This window comes from Balaenoptera acutorostrata, chromosome 9, assembly GCF_949987535.1.
Source record: "Balaenoptera acutorostrata chromosome 9, mBalAcu1.1, whole genome shotgun sequence".
Lineage (NCBI taxonomy): Eukaryota > Metazoa > Chordata > Mammalia > Artiodactyla > Balaenopteridae > Balaenoptera > Balaenoptera acutorostrata.
In genome coordinates, this window is record NC_080072.1 from 6,144,513 (window position 1) to 6,169,098 (window position 24,586).

The window sequence follows — 24,586 nt, forward strand, 5'->3', positions numbered from 1 at the left end:
TTTACATTTAGGTTCATGATCCATTTTCATTAATTTTTATGAAGGCGTAACATCTGTGTCTAGATTCTTTTATTTATTTATTTATTTGCATGTGGATGTCCAGTTGTTCCAGTACCATTTGTTGAAAAATCTATCTTTGCTCCATTGTAATGCCTGTCCTCCTTTGTCAAAGATCAGTTGACTATATTTATGTGGGCTCTCTATTCTTTCTGTTCTGGGCCCTGTTTCTGGGATCTCTATTCTGTTCCATCGATCTATTTGTCTATTTTTTCACCAACACCACACTGTCCTGATTACTGTAGCTTTATAAGTCTTGAAGTCACGTAGTATCAGTCCTCTGACTTTGTTCTCCTTTAATGTTGAATTGGCTACTCTGAGTCTTTTGTCTCTCCATGTAAACTTCAGAATCATTTTGTTGATATTCACAAAATAACCTGCTGGAATTTTTATTTGGATTGCACTGGATCTGTAGATCAAGTTGGGAAGAACTGACACCTTGACAATATTTAATCTTCCTATCCATGACATGGAACATCTCTCCATTTATTTAGTTCTTCTCTGATATATTTCATCAGAGCTTTATAGTTTTCCTCATATAGCTCTTATACATAGGTTTTGGGTTTTTGCGGTTTTTTTTTTTTTTTTGCTTTATATCTAAGTATTTTGTTTTTTATGGTGCTAATGTAAATGGTAATATGTTTTTAATTTAAAATTCCACTTGTTCATTGCTTGCATATAGGAAACCAACTGACTTTTGTATATTATCCTTGTATCCTGCAAGCTTGTTATTGTTATAACTGCTTATCAGGTCATGTAAAATTTTTAACCAGTTTGTGAATTTCTACAGAAAGTCTGCTGATATTATGATTGTGTTGACTCCATAGATCAATTTGGGGAGAATGGACATCTTAGTAATATTGAACTTTCCAATCTATAAACATGATATATCTCTCCATTTATTGTTTAATTTCTCTTGGCAATGTTTTATAGTTTTCAGCAAAGATCTTTTACTTTTTACATTAAATCTATCTCTATGTGTTTCATATTTTTTGATGCTATTATAAATGTAACTATTTTTAAATTTTATTTTCCAATTGTTAGCTGCTAGTATAAAAAAAAATCTTTTGGGGGAATTCCCTGGTGGTCCAGTGGTTAGGACTTGGCATTTTCACTGCCAGGGCCTGGGTTCAATCCCTAGTCAGGGAACTAAGATGCTACAAGCCACATGGCGCAGCCAAAAACAAAAATCTTTTTGTATATTTACCATGCATCCTATGACCTTGCTAAATTCACATATTTCTTCTAATATTTATTTTGTAGATTCTCTAGGATATTGTACATTAAAAAAATTATATCATTTAAAAATAAAGACCGTTTTACTTCCGCCTTTCCAACTTCTATGCCTTGTACTTATTTTTCTTGCCTTGTTACATTGGCTAGAACCTCTACTATGATTTTTAAATGATATTCTTAAAGACCCTGTGAGATAAGAAAATTCTTACTCAAAGTGAAAAATAAAAAAATATACCACACTGGGGACTTCCCTGGTGGCACAATGGTTAAGAATCCACCTGCCAATGCAGGGGACATGGGTTCAAGCCTGGTCCAGGAAGATCCCACATGCTGTGGAGCAACTAAGCCCGTGTGCCACAACTACTGAGCCTGTGCGTCTGGAGCCCTTGAGCCACAACTACTGAGCCCACGTGCCTAGAGCCCGTGCTCCGCAACAAAAGAAGCCACCGCAATGAGAAGCCCGTGCATCGCAACGAAGAGTAGCCCCTGCTCGCCACAACTACAGAAAGCCCGTGCACAGCTATGAAGACCCAACGCAGCCAAAACTAAATAAATAAATTTATTAAAAAAAAAAAAGAACATCCATAGTGATATTCTTGTATCAGTAGAGTATTAGAAGAAAATGAGATTTAGGAAATCATTACATTAGACCTATCATTCCATAGCCAACTGTGCATCTTGAAACAAAATGGCATTATAACAGAGAAACTGAATCTCAATGATTTGTCCATCATAGTGTCAAGCCTAAAAATACAATTTACACAGTATCTTAGTCCCTTTGGGCTGCTATAACAAAATAAGACAGATTGAATTGCTTATAAAGAACAGAAATTTATTTCTCACAGTTCTGGAGTCTGGAAGTCCAAGATCATACTGCCAGCATGGTCAGGTTCTGGGCTCTTTTTTGGATTACAAATTTCTCATTGTATTTTCAAATGGCAGAAGAACCTGGAGAACTCTGTCAGTTCTTTTTTTATAAGGGCATTAATCCCATTTGTGAGGGCTCCACCCTCATGACTTAAGCACCTCCCAAAGGTCCCATCTCCTAATACCATCACATTGGCCATTAGGATTTCAACATATGAATTTGGGGGGAACACAAACATTCAGACCATAGCACAGAGCTAATGGCTGAATTTATTTTAAACTTCATCTTAGAAGTTTTTCCCTAAAAACATGGAAAAAGTTCAGAAAAAAGAAAGTACAGATAGTAAACACTTATAAAAAGTTTCAAAAATATATGAATTAAAATTATATACCTGTTAATTAACTAGTAAATTGGCTAAAATAGTTTAAGTAATTGAAATTCCTAATGCTAGCAAAGTACAGGAAGTTAATATCCTCATATACAAATGCTACTATTACATGATACAACTTTCTAAAAAGCAATTTCAAGAGCCATAAAAATATAGACTTTAATCAACTTAAATCTACTTCAGGAAGTTAGTCCTAAATTTTTCAATTAAGTAAAAAGCTATATGCATTAAGACACTCATCCCAGAGACATTAAGATTAATTAGCACTTATTGAGAACTATGCACTCAGAATAACCACTATGCCACATGCATTATGTGTATTACCTGGTTTAAGCCTCAAAACAGCTTTATGAGGTAGGTATTTTTCAAAAGATCAAATAACTTGCTCAAGGATACACAGTATGAGTTCTTAACCTCTACAATATATTGCTATTCATAGTAATGGGAAAAAAGAAAGAACAAGCCTAAAAGCCTAAAAATATAAAATGGTTACTTAATTTATGATACATCTTCTTATGGACAACTTATCCATTAAAAATAATGACTAGAAGATTGTCATAACATGAAAAATGCTGACACGTTAAGTGAAAAAAAAGTAGTAGGACAAAATTGTGTATGTATTGTGATTACAACTATATTAAAAATACATGGGGGAAAGTTTGTGAGAAGTTTTTTCCTTTTCCCTATTTTCCCCTAATTTTCTAAAATGGGCTATATTGCTTCTATAACAAAAAGTACCATTTAAAAATAATTTCTCTGATGATGGCAAAAGTTGAGATCCGGCTGTCTGTTGTTGTTTCCCAACAGACTCAGCAAACCAGTAATTATTTGGTTTTCTTGCCTTTAACCAGTGAATAAAGTAACAATAGTAATACCAAACATTTTAAAGAATGAGGCTAATTAAGCCGAAAGATGAAAAGTTCTTTGGCTGGCTCTGTGGCTTGATGTCATTAGTTAAATTGGCTAATTATTTCCACATTATAAAACAACCCCAGACATGCTTTAGAGAAGGAAATAGAAAGCAGGACATTATAATGGAGAATCAGCAACCTTTCAGAAACACTGTCAAATCTTCATTCACTCCCTCAAAAAGCAGAGAAACTAGTGGCCATTGCTGCATATCCAGTTGGCTCGCCCAGCCAAGCAAGCCAGTCAACAAAGGTGTGGTCACTCAGGTACCTAACAAAGGAACATGCACCTGAGCCTCATACTACCCCAAACAAAAAGATGTAGATTGAAAATGGAGGAAGAAAAACATGATCATTCTTCCAAGCCTACACTTACCTCTTCACACAACCTCAACAACTCAACCGCCAAAAATGATACAGGCTACAGATTTCTTCAACTTGTGGTATGAGAGTGAAGTGAGAAGTTGTCAAAGAAAGAGAGAAATTAATATCTATCCATTCATTGAGCATAAATAAAGAGCTGATTATCTGAAAAGTTAATACATAGTCAAACCTCTAGCAAAACAGAATACTGTATAGTAGACCAAAATACTATGGAAGAGTGGTTAAGACACAGCCTCTGGAGCCAGTCTGTCTGGGTTCATATAACCCACTCAATCACTTAATAGATTTGTGACTTTGAACAAGTTACTTAACCTTTTTGTGTTTAAAATGAAATGTTTGCTATTAGTGTTATCATTACCACCATCAAGAAAAAGAGAAGGCACAAAAATAACATAAGAAACCCCAAAGAGATAAGAGTACAAATATTTTTAAATCATAAAGGAATACTATAGGACTTTCCTGGTGGTGCAGTGGTTAAGAATCTGCCTGCCAATGCAAGGGACACGGGTTCGATCCCTGGTCCAGGAAGATCCCACATGCCGCAGAGCAACTAAGCCCATGTGCCACAACTACTGAGCCTGCACTCTAGAGCCTGCAAGCCACGACAACTGAGCCCACGTGCCGCTACTACTGAAGCCCACACGCTCTAGGGCCCGCGTGCCACAACTACTGAGCCGGCATGCTGCAACTACTGAAGCTTGTGCACCTAGAGCCCGTGCTCTGCAACAAGAGAAGCCACCATAATGAGAAGTCACCACGCCACATCAAAGAGTAGCCCCCGCTCGCCGCAACTAGAGAAAGCCCACGTGCAGCAACAAAGACACAACCAGCAGCCAAAAAAGAATAATAAAAAAAATTTTTTTAAAGAATACTATAAATAACTTCACATCAATTAATCTGAAAACTAAGATGAAATGCCGAACACATAGCAGGTGCTCAATAAATATGTACTGGATGAATGAATTAAAAGGAATAAGGGATAATGTATGTGTGTGTGTGTGTGCGCACATGCATTTTTTTTTAATATATATATACAGTTGACCCTTGAACAACACGCATTTGAACTGCGTGGGTCCACTTATATGCTGATTTTTTTTTTAACTACTATAGTACCTGCATTTTCATTTTACAGATTTTAATTAAATGTGGGGCAAAGTTTGTGTCTGATTAGAGATCACAATATGTGAAATCAAAAGAACTAGGGTTTGAGTCCTGATTCTATCCAAACTGTTTCAACTTCCTGCCTTTGGGTGAGTCATTTATCAATTCATTTGTTTTTGAGGCAGAGATAACAGTAGCAGATTTTCGACTGTGCGGGGGGTCGGCGGCCCAACCCCCCATGTTGTTCAAGGATCAACCGTATTTCCAAAATTGGCTCTAGGGGAAACAGAAAACTTAACAAGCCAAACATTATTAAAGAAAGCAAGTTGGTTATCAAAAATAATTCCTTCTTCACCTCCCACACCCCCAAAATACCAGGTTCAAATGATTTTTTTACAGGGTAATTTTACCAAATTTTCAGAGGACAGATACAAAAAGTTCGAGAACAGAAATGGATAAACCTACTCAACTCATTTTACAAAGCTAGTATAATCTTGATACCAAAATAAGACAAGGACAATATAAACCAACCTCACTAGGAATATAGATGCAAAAGTTAAATCCAGGATATGTAACAATTATATAATGAAATTGTGATACAACCAGCAAGGGTGTTTTTTATCAGAAAGTCTATCACCATAACTCATCATATTAATAGATTAAAGACTTAAAAAACCATATCATAATCCCAAAAGATGTAGAAAAAGCACTTTTGAAAGTACAATACTCATTTATAACAAACACTACTGGCAAATTAAGAAGAGAAGAGAAATTCCTTAACCTGACAAGGAGCAAATATCAGAAAACTATAGTAAAATCATACTTTATGGTAGAATTTTAAGTAATATCATTGAAGGAAGGCAAGACACAGATGCCTAATATCACCTGTGCTCTTCTACCCAATACTAATATTGTTCTATCTAATGCAATATGACAAGGAAAAGAAATAAGCCATAAAAGAAGTGAAAATGAAAAGAAAAAAACGGTAAGAATTTAGAAATGCTTTGATTGTCCTTATAGAAGATCCAACAGAACCTACAGATAAATTATCAAAATTTATAACAGTTTGAGTCAGTAATATTGAAAAAATGAATACCACCCACAATAGCAATAAAAACTATAAGACATTAGGAATAAATACAACAAAAGATGCCTAGGACTTACGAAAAGAATTACGAAGTGTTAACATAAAAGAAGATTTAAATAGGAATGACGTCAGCAAGATGGCACAAGAGCAAGTATCAGGCCCTCACTCTCCCTTGGAGATACCAAACTTAACAACAATATCAAATTGCCTTTTTGAGAACTCTAGAAACCAATTAAGAGGTTGCAGCATGCCAGGCAAGCACAAAAAGGAGTCACTCCAAAGCAGGATCCAGGCTAAAGGAGCACCTTCCATCATAGGCATCCTAGCCTCATAGCAGAAGAAAAGGAGCTATGACTGAAAAACACACTGGCTCTTAAAGCTTCTCCTGGAAGGTGGTGCACATTACTTCCATTCACATTTCACTGGCCCAAGCAAGTTACATGGCCCAGCCCATAGGGAGAGAAGAAAATATTTCAAACAAATAATAAAATCTAGCAAAATGGCCTCTGGAGTCAGGCAGGCCTCGGCTTTACTAGCCAGGTGCTCTTGGGAAAGTCCCTTATTCTCTAGAATCTATATACTGGAGATTATAGGGCCTACCTCCCAGTTGTGACAATTAAAATTAAATAACATATTTTTTTTTAAGAAAAAGAAGATCTAAATAAATGATAAAGTATATCAACTCACAGAAACACTTAATACTATAAAAATGCTAATTGCTACCAAATTAACATACAAATTCAGAATAAAACAATCAAGATCACAATAAGATTTTTCATGGAACTTAACTAACTATAAAATTCATAGGCGGGACTTCCTTGGTGGCGCAGTGGTTGGGAATCCGCCTGCCAATGCAGGGGACATGGGCTCAAGCCCTGGTCCGGGAAGATCCCACATGCCGCGGAGCAACTAAGCCCGTGCGCCACAACTACCGAGCCTGCGCTCTAGAGCCCGGAAGCCACAACTACTGAGCCCACGTGCCACAAATACTGAAGCCCACGTGCCTAGAGCCCGTGCTCTGCAACAAGAGAAGCCACCGCAATAAGAAGCCCGAGCACCACAAAGAGTAGCCCCCGCCCGCCTCAACTAGAGAAAGCCTGCGCGCAGCAACGAAGACCCAAAGCAGCCAAAAATAAATAAATTTAAAAAAAATTCATAAGCAAGATAATGGTTTTAAAAACCAAAGGCAGGGCTTCCCTGGTGGCGCAGTGGTTGAGAATCTGCCTGCCAATGCAGGGGACACGGGTTCGAGCCCTGGTCTGGGAAGATCCCACATGCCGCGAAGCGACTGGGCCCGTGAGCCACAACTACTGAGCCTGTGCATCTGGAGCCTGTGCTCCGCAGCAAGAGAGGCCACGATAGTGAGAGGCCCGCGCACCGCAATGAAGAGTGGCCCACGCTCGCCGCAACTAGAGAAAGCCCTCGCACAGAAACGAAGACCCAACACAGACAAAAATAAATTAATTAATTAATTTTAAAAAAAAACAAAGGCAATTCTGTAAAAAAATAAGGAAGGGGGATTTGCCCTATCATACAACAAGATTAATTCTAAAGCTTTAGGAAATAAGACTCTATGATACCGGCCTAGGGACAGACATAAAGACTAGAGCACCCAGAAACAGATCCAAGCATATACAGAGCCCTAGTTTATGAAAGAATAATAACACAAATTATTGGGGAAAGGAAAAGATTTAAATTAGATTCCTAACTTGTATCATAAATAAACAAACTCTAGATTAATTATAATTATAATAATAATTAAATATCATTTAAAAACTTTAGAACTACTAAAAGAACTATTTAAAAGAATATCATGACTTCAGTGTAAAAAAGAATGGTCTCAAATCAATGATTACAGCTTCCACTTTAAGAAACTAGAAACAGAAAAGCAAAAGAGATCCAAAACAAGCAGAAGAAAGGAAAGAATAAAAATCAGAGTGAAAATCGATGAAATAGAATACAACAGAAAGAATATGGTTCTAGCAAGACTGATTAAAGAAAGAGAAAGTGAGAAAGTAAGAGAGAACGAATATAAATCACCAACATCAGGAGTGAGAGAGGTGATATTGCTAGAGATTCTACAAGTGTTGGAAGGATAATAAGGGTATATTATGAACAATTTTATGCCAATAAATTTAACAACTTAGATGAAATGGACAAATTCCTTGAAAGGTACAAACTACCCACACTTACTCGAAAAAACAAAATAATCTGAATAGCCCTATAATTATCAAAGAAATTGAATTTGTGTTAAAATACTTCCCACAAAGGAAAAATCAGGCCCGGATGGCTTCCTTTGATGAACTGTACCAAATATTTAAGGAAGAAATAATACCTTCCACAGAAATTCTTCTAGACAATTGAAGAACAGAGAATACATCCTAACTCATTTTATAAAGTCAGCATTACTCTGATACCAAAATAAGACAAAGTCATTACAAGAAAAGAAAACTACAAATACTTCCTATGAACACAGATGGAAAAATTATTTTTTAAATGTCAGCAAATCGGGCTTCCCTGGTGGCGCAGTGGTTAAGAATCTGCCTGCCAATGCAAGGGACACGGGTTCGAGCCCCGGTCCGGGAAGTTTCCACATGCTGTGGAGCAACTAAGCCCGTGCGCCACAACTACTGAACCTGCGCTCTAGAGCCCATGAGCCACAACTACTGAGCTTGCGAGCCACAACTGCTGAAGCCCACGTGCCTAGAGCCCGTGCTCCACAACAAGAGAAGCCACCACAATGAGAAGCCCACGCACCGCAATGAAGAGTTGCCCCCACTCGCTGCAACTAGAGAAAGCCTGTGCGCAGCAACAAAGACCCAACACAGCCAAAAATAAAAATAAACAAAATAAATTTATTTTTAGAAGTTTTTTAAATAAATAAATAAAATGTCAGCAAATCAAATCCAACAATACATAAAAAGGATACATAATGCATCATGGCCAACTGGGATTTATCCCAGAAATGCAAAGTTGGTTTAACATTTGAAAATCAATGTAATTCACCATATTAACAGCCTAAAAAAGAAAAATCATATGATCTTCTCAATAAATGCATAAAAACATTCGATAAAATCCAACATCCATTCCTAATAAAAACTCTCAGCAAGCCAGGACTAAAAGAGAACTTCCTCAAACCAATAAAGGGCATATTTAAATATTAAAGAAACAAAAGAAGACAAATTCATTTATTTTAACTTCTCTTGATCTTCAGTCAATCTTCTCTTAATAAAATCTTGCCATGTGTTATGCAAATTTAGCAGCAAGAGACTATTTAGAATGTATCAAAAGCGTGAGGGTTAAGTGTGGACTCACAGGATAACCAATGACCTAAGTCCCCAAACTCTTCCCTTACTTCTAAACTTAATATCGGAGACTGAGGTAAGTCTCAGTTTCCTCATCCCTGAAACAGAAATGGTGATAACTTATGTCTGACCTATCTCTCGAGAATGAGGTCATGTCTACAAAACAAGCTCCCAGGAGAAAAAGCGTTAGATAAGTAGTGAGATTTGGAGTTGTTGATCTTGTAAGATATAAAAGAATAGATTTTAAATTTTTGATTATGAGAATCTCAGACTTTAAAAATATATATTAAGTCAGACATCCAAGAGTTCACCATTGTGAGTTTTTCACTCAATGCTGAGCAAGCCTGGACACATCAATCTCTCCAATGTATGAAAAGCACAACTACTGACTTCCATTCCCAACAAATTAACAAAAGGGACAAAACTAAATATTTTTCTTTTTAAATCTCCCTGATGCCATTTTGGAGGCAAAAGCTGAACTATCATAACTATGTAACCATACATCAACAGCAAAACTGTCTTCCCCACTTTCAAGGGTTGGTATTCCTATCTAGTCTTTTGAAGAAAACAAAGGTTGTAAATTTTCTTACTTGGGAAAAATACATGAACGTTTTTTTAAATGATTGGCCAAACTGTATTTTAGTAAAGAGTTAAATTATGTCAATAAACATGGGAATGAGGAGATATTTAAAATAAGATTAAAAAACAAGTAAAAATAATATGACTAGGAGAGACCAAAAAAACAGTGAAATAAGGTATTGAGTATATACCTATATATATATATGGCTTTTTTCATATTCCTCCATCTCATCACTCTCTTCTACCCTTTCTTTTCCTTCTTTTCTTCACTAAAGTACAGACATGTTAGGAAGTAGCTTCTAGATCTGGGCAAGAAGGACAAGCTAAAACTATCCCATTTCACCAAATAGATATTTATGATAGAATTAGTTCTACATAAATGGATAACAAATGAATATGTAAATGGATTTCTACATAAATGGATAACTATATGATGCAGAATAGTAGTACATATGTTAATATAAAGGAATGAGAATTTTTAAACACAGAAGAATTTATCTATCTTAATGAGCATCATCCTTCAAAGTGCAGAAGATTATTCTAATTGACAGAGGACCTCAAATCCTGTCTGAGGTGTTTTATTCTAATAAGCAATTGGGAGTCGTTATGGGAGGAACATAAAGCTGTGTTTAAATTAATATATAATTTAATAAATAATAATTCTACACTATAAAAGCAGAATTAACCAAAAATTCAATTACATTAGATAATGGAGAAAAGAAAAGGAGAAGCCTCCCCTTCCCCTCAAAGAAAGCCAAAAATTTTAAGCCTGGAGAATTATGAAAATGTTAGTATCCCTGAAAGGAATGGAGATTACACAGCAAGTTAGTTTAAGAAAATGAACCCTATTTTAGACATGTTGCACATGATATTCCAGAGGAACCCTCAAATGGAATAGTCCAATTGACAATCGAAGCTGGAAACACATTAGAGATAGAGACAAAAAAATGTCTCATCAACATAGAAATGATAGTTAAAGCCTTAAAAGTAGAAGATATCTGAAGTAAACGTAGAATAATGATGCAGAATAATAAAGGGAAGAAAGGCATATTGGTGACTGAACTTTAGGGAATATCCTCTGTGTTACCAAAGAAGCACTATGGTACTTATCACACTGTATTTTATTTTCAGAGGTACCTCTCACTATAACTTTCTTGTGGCAAGGTAGAGGTTCAATGAAGGTTTACTGGACAAAAGTTCAAACAGTTAGGGACCACAGACAAAAGAAAACTTAAAAAGAACATAAACCGTTAGAGAGGTAGAAAAACAGGGAGATTATCTTGGTCATCATTTATTAATCCAGCATAAATAAAACACCCAAAAATATGAGCCTGTTTGTATAGGAACTGATCTGAAGTGGTCCAGATCCAGAGAAAAAGTACCTTGATACAACTCTGATAGAATAGATTGAAGAGTAAAGAAAACTGAAGCTGGATGGCTCTACAACAGTACAGTTCTCCTAAAGAGAGGGCAGACCTCTTTTTAGGCACTGAGAGAAATCAACTGAGCAATGAAGAGGATGACACAGCTAACAAACTGAATTCAGAGGCGTATTAATTTTGTACAGATACGTTAATTCTTTAGCACTGGGAAATCTGATGGTTAATGAATCAGCCACCAGAGACTTCCTGATGAAGTTAATTAAATAGTGTAAAGATTTGTGAATGGACCAATTTAAAGCAGTTTGCTAATAATGTTATAGGAATGCTAAATAAATAACAATAGTAATAAAGGCATAATTAATGGTACATAAGTCAGGGAGCTAAGGAATTCAAATCTTAGTCTTGGACAGTTTCCTTTGTGAGCTTCACTGAGTCATTTTTGCTACTAATTAGTGAGAATAAATAGCATTACTGAGTGGAAGTTAATATCATGAGCCCTAACAGCTAGAGAGAAGACAGGCTAAAGTTGGCTACTAAATGTGATTGACTATGAGCAAATGACTCAGTTTTTATTGTGTATTTGATGTGCACTAGTTCCTCTTTGTACAAAAAGTTAGCCACCTCCACTTCATCACAAGGATATGAAAATAGACTAAATAAATATGCACAAAATTGCTTTGAGCTTTTAAAACAACAAATTAAAACTAAGTCAACATGACACAAACTGTCTAAAGTTTGTATTAGCATAATAAATAGGTGGTTATTCCATAAACTATACTCAATACCTTCTCCCTAGTATTAACAATGATAATAAAACCATTTCCTTGTACTTACATGGCTTTTCACTGTTTTCAAAGCACTTTCACAAATATTAGTCAAAGAAGCAGCACTATGTATGATCTAAGCACTCATTGTGCAGTTTAGGTTTAAGGTGCAGGAAATATTCCTATCTCCTCCCTAGAGTTAATAACATATTCCCTTTTATTTTTATGAATTTTCATTTCTTTCAAAGCACTTTCACACATTTAACTGGAGCAGTGGCATTAAGAATGCCTTTCCACTCTTTGCATCATCTCAATGGCATAATCCAAAAGGAAAGAGAACTAAAGATTGATAAATAGACTAGATGATTTTGAGGCAGTCAACTCATGATTCTTAAAGTTGAATTCAGATTTTCTAAAAGTCTTAGAATTGCAGCAAACTCTCCAGGACAGTAAGCTGATTCTGTCTTTCTTCCAGGCATAGGCTTTGGGAGGCAGTATAATTAGATGATTAAGATATCTTAAATATGGCACTAAGGGGAGAAACCAAATCTATCATGTTCACCACTGTAATCCCTCTGTGTCAAGCACAAAGCTCAGCACACAGTAAATGCTCAATAAATCATCATTTTGATTATTACTACAGGGAGAACATTCTACCCAAGCTCCCACAGAACATCTGTTATGGAGCTAAGAACAAAAATCTCTATTTTTTGTTTTATTACTTTTCCTCCACAATTACTGCTTTTAAATGTGTGCACACCAAGCAGAATCTAAACAAATTAGGACCATAGAGCAAAAAGCTGAGGTTTATTAAGAATCCAGTGTACAGACAGCTGGAAGGTAGATTCAGAGGGCCAAGACAATTCCATAGGCGAAAGGGAATACACCTGATGACCCTTAAATTAACAAGCAAGCACTTTTAAATCCCCATGTTTAAACTAAACATTACTTCAAATAAGAAGTTTCAAAAGGTAGAATTGTTTCCTATATGTTTATGTCTTTAGTCTTTCATATTGTGAGTTGCAAAAAATAGTTTCTTCTTTTCTTTGATAAGACCAAGATAAAGGAAGGTACTTTGGTTTATGCAGTAATTGAGTTGCTGGAAATTTGGGTATAAATTAAAATTATAAATTGATTGTATTTTAAACAGCATTAAGAAACCCTGCTATTTAAAAATGTCCAATGGTAATACATTTCACAAACATTTACTTTATAACATTATACCCTTCTAATGTAGCTTTTTGATCATTTCTATATCTAATATATAGCATATTTTCGTAAAGCAGTGACAAACATAAGTCAAAAAAAACCCACCACAGTTAATTAACTGTACTCCAATATAAAATAAAAAGTATAAAAAAACCCACCACAATCTACTTATATTCCAGGTTTAGTTGGGGAAATTTCTTTTAAAAAATTGTTTTGTAAAATTTGTTAATTAACCACTCATTAGGAAAAGACAGACCCATTAGATAATATTTACAAGCCACACAACCATAAAAGATAAAAATGAAAGCACAATGGTTCTCAAATCATTTTGGTCTCCTTAAAATAATGTACGTATGTCCTTTGGTTTTAGATTATTCTCAAATCAAAGGAAAGAACTTCTAAAATTAAGGTCACTGAAAACTCCTAAACCATAAACCTTGGCATGTGGAAAACAGTATTAATACCAGCCAAAATCTTTTATAGTAAAAGCATTCTCCATATATTACTTCTTTGAGGTAGATGGGAACAAATACTTTACTAAAAATTGTATTTTACATCTGGGAAAATTCTGCCTGAGGTTGTATAGAGAGTATTCAGAGAAGCTACAGTGACCTAGGTATCTTGTCTTAGGTCTATACAATTTTCCTGTATCTGTACAATTTTATAGATCATCTTTCAGCAGGATTTTCAGATAAATTACAGGATAAACTGCTGCATGGAACATGCAAATATACTAAAAAAGTATTCATTGTTTACCTGAAATTCAAAGTTAAGTGAGTGTCCAGTATTTTTATTTGCTAAATCTGACAACTCTATCTATCTTTCAGTATATGTTAAGTTTGTTTCAGAAAATACTAAATTTATTGACAGGAAGAGATTTAATCTTGTGGAAGATGGGTAATTCTTTACCTTTTAGGAACTTCTTGAGGACCAAACCACCAAAAATGCTTCCTGCAGAAGCAACTGTAAGAAACAATACAAAGAAGTATCATAAATAAAGCAATTCAATGGATTTCATCTAAAGAATCATATGGGAGCCTGAAATCATTGTTTACAAATACAGAACATTAAAAGATGGTCACTACTAATGAATTCAGTAAAAATGGAGGCACCAAAGAATTATTATGAGGCTACAACTGTTCAGGGGCAGAATAACTTCTTAGAGATGAGAACCAAATAGCAACTCTTTTTACCTATATTAAACACCAGGGCTGCCTCTTTGGATATTACTATTCCCGATAGAAAAGGATCATAGGAAGACCACAGACTGTTGCTAGTAATCAGAGTATATTGTGCCAATAACTCATATTCCAGTATGAGATTCAATTAAAATTTTTGGCCTTTCTTTTAACCAATTTACTCTTTAGTAAATTTACTCTTTACTAGACTATCAGGTAAGAATTATCTGTACCTAGAGTTCTAAATCTGAACATTTGGGCACTTAGAGCAGTAATTCTTCAGGGAAAGAGGGTAAGGGAGGAAGCAGGCACCTAAGAGGGGGGAAAAGATCAGAATCACCTGGAGGCTTTTTTCCCAAATAGAACATGCCTTCCCCCAGAGTGATGCGACCCCGTAGTTAAGAATCTAAGAACCACTGCCACAAGAACCAATGGAAATGTGTCTATCCCTCAAGAAATATGTATTCTTCAGGCAGGAAAAAAAGGTTGAGAAACACTGATCTAGGGTGAGAGGCAATACCATTCTCTAAATGTGTGCTGTCCAATACAGTAGCTACTAGCTACATGAGGCTATTTAAATCTAACTAAATATATCAAATGAGAAACTCCATTCCTCAGTCACACTAGCCACATTTCAAGTGTTCAATAGCCAAGTGTGGCTAATGGCTACGGTATTGAACAGCATAAAGAACATTTCCATCATCACAAAAAGTTCTATCAGATAGCATTGCTCTAGATCTCCAGATTTTGAATGATTCTGGATAAATGATACATATTTCAAAAGGCTTGAGCCCAGGTAGCATAGAATATTTAACAAAAACAATCTTTTTTTTTTTTTTTTTTAAACTTAGTGTTCCTCACAGGTATACACTGATTCTGACCTAAAGGAGTGGGTGATTGTGATTGGGACAGGAATGGAAGGTGGTAGCAGGCCGACACCAGTGATTAGTGAGGAGCTAGAATATCAACAAGAAACAAACCACAAACTGTATGTCTCACAGTGTGTCCATGATGTTTCTCAACTGCGTATATCACACTGTTCCAACAACCTTTCTTAGTTTTAACAAGTATCATATCAACAATTGTTGAAAATGGGTCACTTTGGGTGAACATGTGCAGGGAGAGCAATCATTCTGCCTGCTCCACACCCAACCCAGCCCCAAATTTTCAGCTATGCTTCTAATCTTTCTGTATTAAATAAAGTACTACCCTTCAAATGCAAAGATGACAGAACACATATTTTTAAAGCAACAGCATTCTCCCAAATTCTCTTTATAGAACAGAAGATGATCTTTAAAAAAGCTACGAGGTCAAATATGTTTGGGAAATGCTATATACTACAGCCCATTTTTAAAGATTCAGTCCGTGCTTGCATATTAAAGGTTCTGAGAAGATCTAAAGTAACAAAACTCATTTGATTTTAACCAGCATTCCTCAAGTTTAGATGACTGCATAACTCCTTTCTCATAATTTATATAAACATCCTGTAGCACACATTTTGGGAAACACTGCAGTAAATAATATTTGTTAAAGCCTTCAACAATTACTGATAGGAAAAACTATTGGGTTGGCAAAAAATTTCCTTCAGTTTTTAAGTAAAAATAAAAGACACTTTTCATTTTACCAAGAACTTTATTGAACAACGTATTCACCGTTTTGTTCCACTACCTTCTGCCACTTTTCAGGCAACTTCATAATTCCATCTTCCCAAAACTTTTTATCTTTTTGAGCAAAGAACTGGGCCAGGTGCCTTTCACAGTCTTCAAGGGAATTGAAATTCTTCCATTAAGAGAATTCTGTAAAGACCAAAATAAATGGAAATCCAAACGTGCAATGTCTGGTGAATACAACGGATGAATCAGAACTTCCCAGCCAAGCTGTACAGTTTTCATCTGGTCATCAAAGAAACATGTGGTCTTGCGTTATCCTGATGGAAGATTATGCATTCTCTGTTGACTAATTCTGGACGCTTTTCAGAGTGCTGCTTTCAGTTGGTCTAACTGGGAGCAGTATTTGTTGGAATTAATTGTTTGGTTTTCTGGAAGGAGCTCATAATAGAGGACTCCCTTCCAATCCCACCATATACACAACATCACCTTCTTTGTATGAAGACCAGCCTTTGGTGTGGTTGATGGTGGTTCATTTCGCTTGCCCCACGATCTCTTCCATTCCACATTATTGTACAGTATCCACTTTTCATCTCCTGTCACAATTTGTTTTAAAAATGGAACATTCGTTACGTTTAAGTAGAGAATCACATGCGGAAATACAGTCAAGAAGGTTTTTTTCGCTTAACTTACGTGGAACCCAAACATCAATGCAATTAACATAACCAAACTGGTGCAAATGATTTTTTTTTTAATTTTATTTATTTTTGGCTGCGTTGGGTCTTCGTTGCTGTGTGCGGGCTTACTGCAGTGGCTTCTCTTGTTGCAGAGCATGGGCTCTTTGCACGCGGGCTTCAGTAGTTGCAGCACATGGGCCCTAGAGTGCGTGGGCTCAGTAGTTGTGGCTCGCGGGCTCTAGAATGCAGACTCGGTAGTTGTGTGTGGCGCACGAGCTTAGTTGCTCAGTGGCATGTGGGATCTTCCCGGACCAGGGATCGAATCCATGTCCCCTGCATTGGCAGGTGGATTCTTAACCACTGCACCACCACGGAAGTCCTGCAAATGACTTTCAACACTTGATTTGGATATTTTGAGTATGTCGGCTATCTCCCGTGTAGTATAATGTTGATTGTTCTCAATTAATGTCTTGATTTGATCCCTATCAACTTCAACAGGTCTGCCCAACCGTGGAGCATCGTCCAGTGAGAAATCTCCAGCATGAAACTTCGCAAACCACTTCTGACACATTCAATCAGTCACAGCACCTTCTCCATACACTGCACAAATTTTTTTGCGTTTCAGTTGTGTTTTTACCTTTCTTGACATAATAAAGCATAATATGCTGAAAATGTTGCTTTTTCTTCCATCTTTGATATTAAAATGGCTACACAAAAATTCACCAATTTTGATGTTTTTTTTAAATGCACGCTGATATGACAGCTGTCACAATACAATCTAACAAAATTGTTTTGAATGAAGTTAAAGACAACTAAACACTACTAGAGCCATCTTACAGAAAAAAACCAAACAAACCTTTTGGCCAACCTAATATATACTCATCTCTCAGCTTCTCACAGATGGATCATTCCAGCAACAAAATTGTCTGGTTTGTTGTGAGTTGCATTTTGTGCCTCTAAAAGAGATTTTGAAGAACTAAGGCCCATTACTTGTGAATATGACCTTACGTGGAAATAGGGTCTTCATAAATGTCATCAAGATGAAGTCATACTGGGTTAGAGTGGCCCTAAATCCAATTGGTGTCCTTATAAGAAGGCCATGTGAAGACACAAACACAAGGGAGGACATTACATGTAGACAGAGACAGAGATTGGAGCAATACATGTACAAGTCAAGAAACACCAAGGGCTTGCTGGCAACTACCAGAAGCTAGGAGAGAGATAAGGAATAGATTTCTCCCTCAGAGCCTCCAGAAGGAACCAACCCTGCTGAGATCCTGATTGTGGGTTTCTGGCCTTCATAACTGTGAGAGAATAAATTTACTTTGTTTTAAGCCACCCGGTTTGTGATACTTTGTTACAGCAGCCCCAGGTTTAGTTCCCAGCCCTAGCCCAATGACACCAATCCACACTTTCAGGTAAAGATGACAGATTGAACATACACATCTACTTTTACTCCCTCCTGAAATCTCAATAAAATGGAAAAGGAGTATTTTTTAAAGGAATAAACCCACAAAGATAGAAAATAAGAGAGAAAGATTATTATAATAATATTATAGAAACAGAAAAGCAGAAGGACTAGTGGGAAAGGATTTCGGACTCAAGACTTGAAAAATTGAATTATAAGCCAAAAAAGGGAAAGGTGAAGAAACGACACCAATTATACAACAAAATCCCCAAAGACTCAAAAATGGCAGTATTAGGAATCTCTGGAAGTAGGAGTGGGAGCCAAAATAAGGAGTCAGCTGAAAAAATGAATTTAAGAAGTAGTCAGATCTTTAGATTCCCTTCTCCACTCAGCTGTCTAAGGACTGGCCCTCCCTAACCTTGGTGAGGGGTTGGGGGGAGGTTATTCTTTGAAAAGATAGAAGCATGGGTCTCTGGGCTGGGAACTAAAGTTGTACTAAAAACAAACGGATTGAGTGAACATAAACATTGAATGCTAAGATACAACCCCCCCCACTCCCCCCACCCCAATCCCTCAATCCCAGAATGCTGGCAATCTGGCTTTTTATCCACCTGGTGAAAGACTCTGAACATATGCATAGAAAAATCTAGAAGAATATATATTGAATGTTAATAATTATCTCAAGAGGTGAGATTACTGAAGAGTCTCATTTTCCATAATATATGTTTCTGTAATGTTATAATGTTTAATGACAAGCACGTATCGCCTTTCCTCCTGTCAAAAAAATAATTAAAATAATAAAGAGACAATAAGCAGAAGAGAAAGGCCCCTTATATTAGATGGGCTGAAGAGGTCCATTAGGCTCAAAATGTCTACAGAATTCAGTTTCTTGCCAAAAGCTATTGTGGCTCAAGTCCCTTTGAGTGAAATCAACCCTGCCACCTTGAGCACAGTTTACTGGATCAGTATCAATGCACAAGCTAAGAGAACCATATGCAGACCACTATCACCCTAGCCATGTAACTAACCACTTCTCTCACGAATGGTGGGAACTCTGTCCAATCAGAGTGGAGTTCATGTGGAGTAACAGCAAACCGAACTATCATACCCCTCTTGAGGATGCTTACTGCTAGGTAAGCAAAGAGAAGACAGGTCGTTCCAGTTCAGGTGAGAAAATGTCTTGTAGAGCCTAAAGTACTATCCAGTCTCAACTGGGACTCAGGGTGACTCCTCTAAGGCTGATGGGACAACTTCATTCCAAAGTATTCTTCAATAAACCTACACACACACACACACCCAAAAAACAGTCAGACAAAAAAGTTATCACTTCACAAGTTCAAGAAAATTGTGTCAGGGCCACTCAGTGCATCAGCTTTCCAAGAGTACAGGCAAAAATGATGAAAGAGTAAGAGCCAAATGGAAGAGATATATATTTTCAAATTAACTGCAAGTTAGAATTATCAAAGTATGCACCATTCATCATTTAATTTTTTTTTTTTGGCTCTTTTCCAACTACCAAAGGCTGGACATGAATGAAAGAGGATACAAAATTCAATGTAATATAATTTAGCTATGAAAAAGGAGGTTAAAACCAAGAGCAAGAGTTAGATTGTTTCTGAGCAATCTAAACTTAAACCAGTAAAATAATCCTTTGATAAGTCATCCTACTCACCTTTCCTGTATGACAGATTTGTAAATCTATCACCAGATACTTACTTCATAATCACTTAAGTTTAATTATGGAACAACTCTGGAGTAATAACATAATAAAAGATTATGACTAATTGAAATGTTTAAATAAACTATAACATAAATCATGACAAAACAAAGATAGAAATCAATATTTTTTCTTCCTCCACTTACTAGTTGTTACACAATGAAGAGTATTTGCCTGGTGCTTAGAATTTAATGCTTCTATGGAAATCACAAGCTCTCCTTCTAGCAATGCTCCCTTTGATATTCTTGCTGTTTCACACCTCCAGTGAATAATTAAATATTTCAGTATCTGAAAAGGGCACAATTCAAAGAAAACACAACCTTCTTTTAAAAATCATGGTAATAATAAACTTGTATGACACAGTTAAATTAATAATTCTCATTTCCAAAAACTAATATTCTTGCTTGCAAAATGCCAGATTTACAATTGTTAAGAACAAAGCATTGTGTCTAAACAGAAGAAACAGCTAGGTGAGTGACATAAAAAAGGAGACAGCGAAATTCAACACAATGTCCAAGACAGGAAATGGAGACAAAAAATTGCTTTAGTCAAAGGATAAGTTCATCTGGAAATAATAATTTGAAAAAATTAAGTGGGAGTTTGTTTTTCCTGTTTTATTTTTTTCTTCTCCCTAAATAAAAGCCAACATGAAGATTATGAATAAGAATGGCATCTGCTTGTGAATCACCTTTACCTTTCATTAAATCAACACTTCTGAGGGTCAGAATACTAGTTAAGAGCACTGGCTCCAGAAGCAGATGCCTGGGTTTGAATCTCTGATGAGCCAAACACTAGCATGTGACCTTGCGCAAATTACTTAACTTCCCTGTACCTCAGCTTCCTCATTTATAAAAATGAGGACAAATCTACCACATACAGCAGCTGCTGAATGTAAACAAAACAATATGTGCAAAATGTTTAACACAGTGCCTGGTATACAGTAAATGCTTAATAAATATTAGCTATTATTTCTAACAAATTCATCTGCACACAATATTTTAAGTTTAACAGGTCTCCACGATATCTTGGTAAAACATTCAATCTTGATGAGACAATTTTAAAATAAAACATACTGTATTTAATTTCCATTACTATTTATGAAAGTAGACTCTCACTTCCACACTGAGGTACCATAGCGAAAATTATTACCCCGCCCCCCCACTTTCTTTTTAAAGGCAGGGAGATCCCAGCATGAGAACTTGGGAACTAAGATCCCAATTTGTACCAGTTTGTAAGAAAGGTTTCCAGGCATTTCTACAGCCTAACACTTTCCTTCACACATCCTCTGACTTACTGTGCTCCCTCTGTTCAGATTTTCCCGCAGCTTCTTTATCCACAGTGAGAGAGCAGTTGGGAAGAGAACATCAGCCTGTGAGTCAGAAGCTCTGGGTTCTATGCTAGGTTCTGTCATCTGTAAAATCTAAACCTCCAACTCTCTCTGATAACAAAGAAGGCAGGAAGACTGGGAGAACTCGAGGTGCCTTCAGGTCAACCCCTTGTGGCCTCTGGTCCTATTTCACCTGTCTAGTAGTTACGTACTAGTAGTTAATCTGTCTAATACGAGGCCAGTAATTAAGAATTCAATCATGTAAGGCTGTAAAAACGCTGTCATGAACGAACAAAGGTGGCAAGTCGGGGCCAGGGGTTCAGTCCCACCCCCCAGAGCATCTCTGACGCGTGGTGTGGTCCGAGCTGGGTGAGTGAGGCCTCCGAACCTCAGCCTCTCATCAGGCAGCTGCTCTGGGGCCTGACCCAGGAATCCCCTCCACACCTCGGCTGACCCGCGGGCCGGATACGGCTTTCCCTCGTTCCCACTTTGCACCGCATGGCCCCGACTTCCCCGCAGGTCGCCCACCCCTGCTTTCTGCTCGCCCTCCCGGCACGGGCGGGTCCTCCTGGGCTGGCATCCGGGCTCGAACCTGGGCGTCCGCTGAGGTTTGGCAAACACTTGAGCTGCCTGAGCCTCGGTTTTCTCAGCTGTCAGGTGGGGGCGACACCAGCGCTCAGAGGACGGCCATGCCACCCACTGACTAAATTCTCCTCACTGAGCACCCCGCGGGCTTTACTGCCCAGATGCTCCCACGCCCCACTTCTCCTCTGCTCCTCACGACCCCGCGAGGGACACGCTGACTTTCACCGAATCCTATCATTCCCGAACCTTCCTTCTCCCCCTCAGGCAAAGCCAGACCCCTCTGCCCAAACTTCGCGGCCTCCTCACAAGGCCCGTCTCCTCAGAGTGTCCTCCTCCGCTTTCACTCCCTTCCCGGCATCACCTCGCAGACAGCCACGGCCGTCCCCTCCATTCCGCTCGGCGAGCAATAGCGACGCCCAATCGCTGGGCGCCCGCCAGGGATTCGACCTCCGCTCGCGCCCACGCCCACGCCCACGCCTGGCCGCGCGACGCCGTCCCTTCCCGCCCGCACGCGCGCGCGCGCGAGCCCCGCCCACCGGTTCGCCGCGCCTGCGCACTCAGCGACGCCTGCCCCGCCCCTCCCCCCTGCGGCGAGCCGCCAGGACCTGCTAGGAGTGGTCCGGAGGGTGCCCGCGGTAGCGGCTGACCGTGGGCCGGCCGCTGGGCAGGCCGCGGGGTTGGGGGGAGCCCGCGGGTGGCAACCGAGGCTGCAGGCGAGCAAGAATGAGGACAGGCCACCACTCCTCCCTTCCTCCCGAAAGAACTTTCCCACGGTCCCAGCGCGAGACCTCAGCTGCTGAGGGCTGCAGCCCTCAGCTCTTTGCCTCCGCCGGGAGAGGGGCTGCCGGTGCCGGAAGCGGGATCCCCAAACCGGTGCTTGACCTCCAAACAGTCTCACCTCCTGGGGGGACTGCCCCAAGTGCCCCAGGCCAACCTCTGGTTTCCCACCCTTGTTAAGTTAAAAAAGAGTTAAATTTGAATTTCAGATTTTAAAAAATAATAATAATAAAACACAATTTTTTAGTCATACGTGTATCCCATGCAATATTTGGAACATACGTATACTAAAAAAACATTCGTTCTTCTGAAATTCAAGACTGGGCGTCTTGCATTTTATCTGGCAACCTGTCCCAAGCAGATGCCCAGCTTAATCCCAGGGTGCCCAGCCAGCCCCTAGGCAGGATCTGGAAGGGAACAAGCCCCCCACGTTTGTGCACTAAATATGCCAAGGACAGGACCTGGATTTCTTAGGCTCCAGGTGACAGAAGCTCCGGGGTTTTCCAAGAGCATTCCCAACAGATCGGAAGGTAGTCCTCCAGACTCTAGCTGCTGAACTCAGGGCTTTTCAGGGAGGAGCGTGGTAAGAGGGGCTTGAGCCCAAACTGATGATTTGGCAGTTGGTTCCTCAGGCATCTGAAAGAAAACTGGTGAGAGAGAGTCCTGCCTGGCAAAGCGTTGCCCAAGGAGAAGGGTGGTGCAGGGTGTTGGCTGCTTTCCTTCAACGAAAATTCTTCCACCCCAGCTCCAGAAAGCCAGGACTGGGCAGAACAGGCAGGGGAGCTGGCAGAGTGCCTGTCCAGTACACAACCTTGGTGCTACTCCAGAGGACATGACTCTTGAGACCTGAATCATATAGCCTTGTCCATCTTTGCTCAGCACTGTTGAGCACCCTCCCCATCTCTGTTGCTCAATAGGTAGATCTATTGCAGAAAGGTGGCTTTTATTTATGGAAAATTCATCATAATACCATCTCGGACTTGATATGAGAGCTGACTTTTGGGGAATCGTTGGAGCCTTCCTCTCCCTTTCACTCTCTTCTCTCTCGGGTGTCCCCTTTAGGAAGGGGAGTTGCCAAGGGGAAGGGAGCTAAGATTGAATGACTACCTGTTGTAGGATACCACTGGCTCTTTACATCAATTTTGTCTACCCTCACAAGTATCTTGTGAGATAGTTGTTATCTTCACTAATTGATGGGTGAGAAACCAAGATGCCGAAGATGGCTCTTTAAAATATTTCCCATGGAGAGTGTTGGCTCAGCAGAAAATGCCCCACCTTGAGGATGACACTGGGAAGGAAGGGTGGAGGAACAGCTGCCAATGTAGAGTACTTCAAGTGAGTTGGTCATCCTGCTTCCAGACCTTGGCCTTGAAGTGAGCATCAGGGATGGACATGCAATGGAATACCCAGTACCATCCTAGGGGCAGGGGAGGCCTAACAGAGGTGGCCAGGGACAGAGCCAGATGTAGGCAGAAGTGAGGAAGGGAGCCTGTGATCTGAGGGCCTGCCATCAGGATTGCCACCACGTAAACCATTGTAGTCCGCAAAGTTTGATGCAGGCTTGCCATGTGGTGGGCACCTACTCTGTGCTAAGTGGTCTTCACCTTTCCTTTATCTTAAGTAATCCTCCCAATCTTGTAAGGGAAGTGTTATTATCACTGTTTTATTAATGATGAGAATGAGCTTCCAAGAAGAGGTTGTATGACACTGAGTTTGTAAATGGCAGAGCCAGAATCTGAAAGAAAAATCTCTTAACCACTCTTTCCTTCTCCCACGTGGTTGTGACCTGCCTAACTGCTGGTCTCAGAGTTCTGTAGTACAGGGACATTAACATTACCATGAGAAGCCAACCCCTCCGTGCAAAAGCTAAGACAGTGAACTCAGGTACCCTCATCTCCCTACAAACTAAGGCTTGAATGAGCCACAGTTCCCACCCTTCTTTCACCCATCAGTGTGTGCCCCCATCCTGTTTGAGGTCTAGTAACTAACATACTATTGGACTGACCCCACATTATTAAAACTGTTTTTACTCAGACCCCATC

The 24,586-nt window shown here is 38.7% G+C and overlaps 1 protein-coding gene and 1 non-coding gene across 2 annotated transcripts in view; one reads left to right on the top strand and one right to left on the bottom strand.

Annotated features, from left to right (window-relative positions):
* The window catches only part of TOP6BL (TOP6B like initiator of meiotic double strand breaks), a 96,135-nt gene extending 73,862 nt beyond the window's left edge, over positions 1 to 22,273 (bottom strand). Inside the window, exons 1-4 of the mRNA XM_007171044.2 lie at positions 22,129 to 22,273; positions 21,150 to 21,182; positions 20,002 to 20,143; positions 14,178 to 14,231 (exon numbers count right to left, since the gene is read on the bottom strand). Of these exons, the coding sequence (XP_007171106.2) occupies positions 14,178 to 14,231; positions 20,002 to 20,143; positions 21,150 to 21,182; positions 22,129 to 22,158 (259 nt within the window). The 5' untranslated portion in view covers positions 22,159 to 22,273. The remainder of the gene's footprint in view (positions 1 to 14,177; positions 14,232 to 20,001; positions 20,144 to 21,149; positions 21,183 to 22,128) is intronic.
* TRNAE-UUC (transfer RNA glutamic acid (anticodon UUC)) lies at positions 1,135 to 1,206 on the top strand. Its single transcript has one exon. It is a non-coding gene; the product is annotated as a tRNA-Glu (tRNA).
* Positions 22,274 to 24,586: the final 2,313 nt, after the last annotated feature.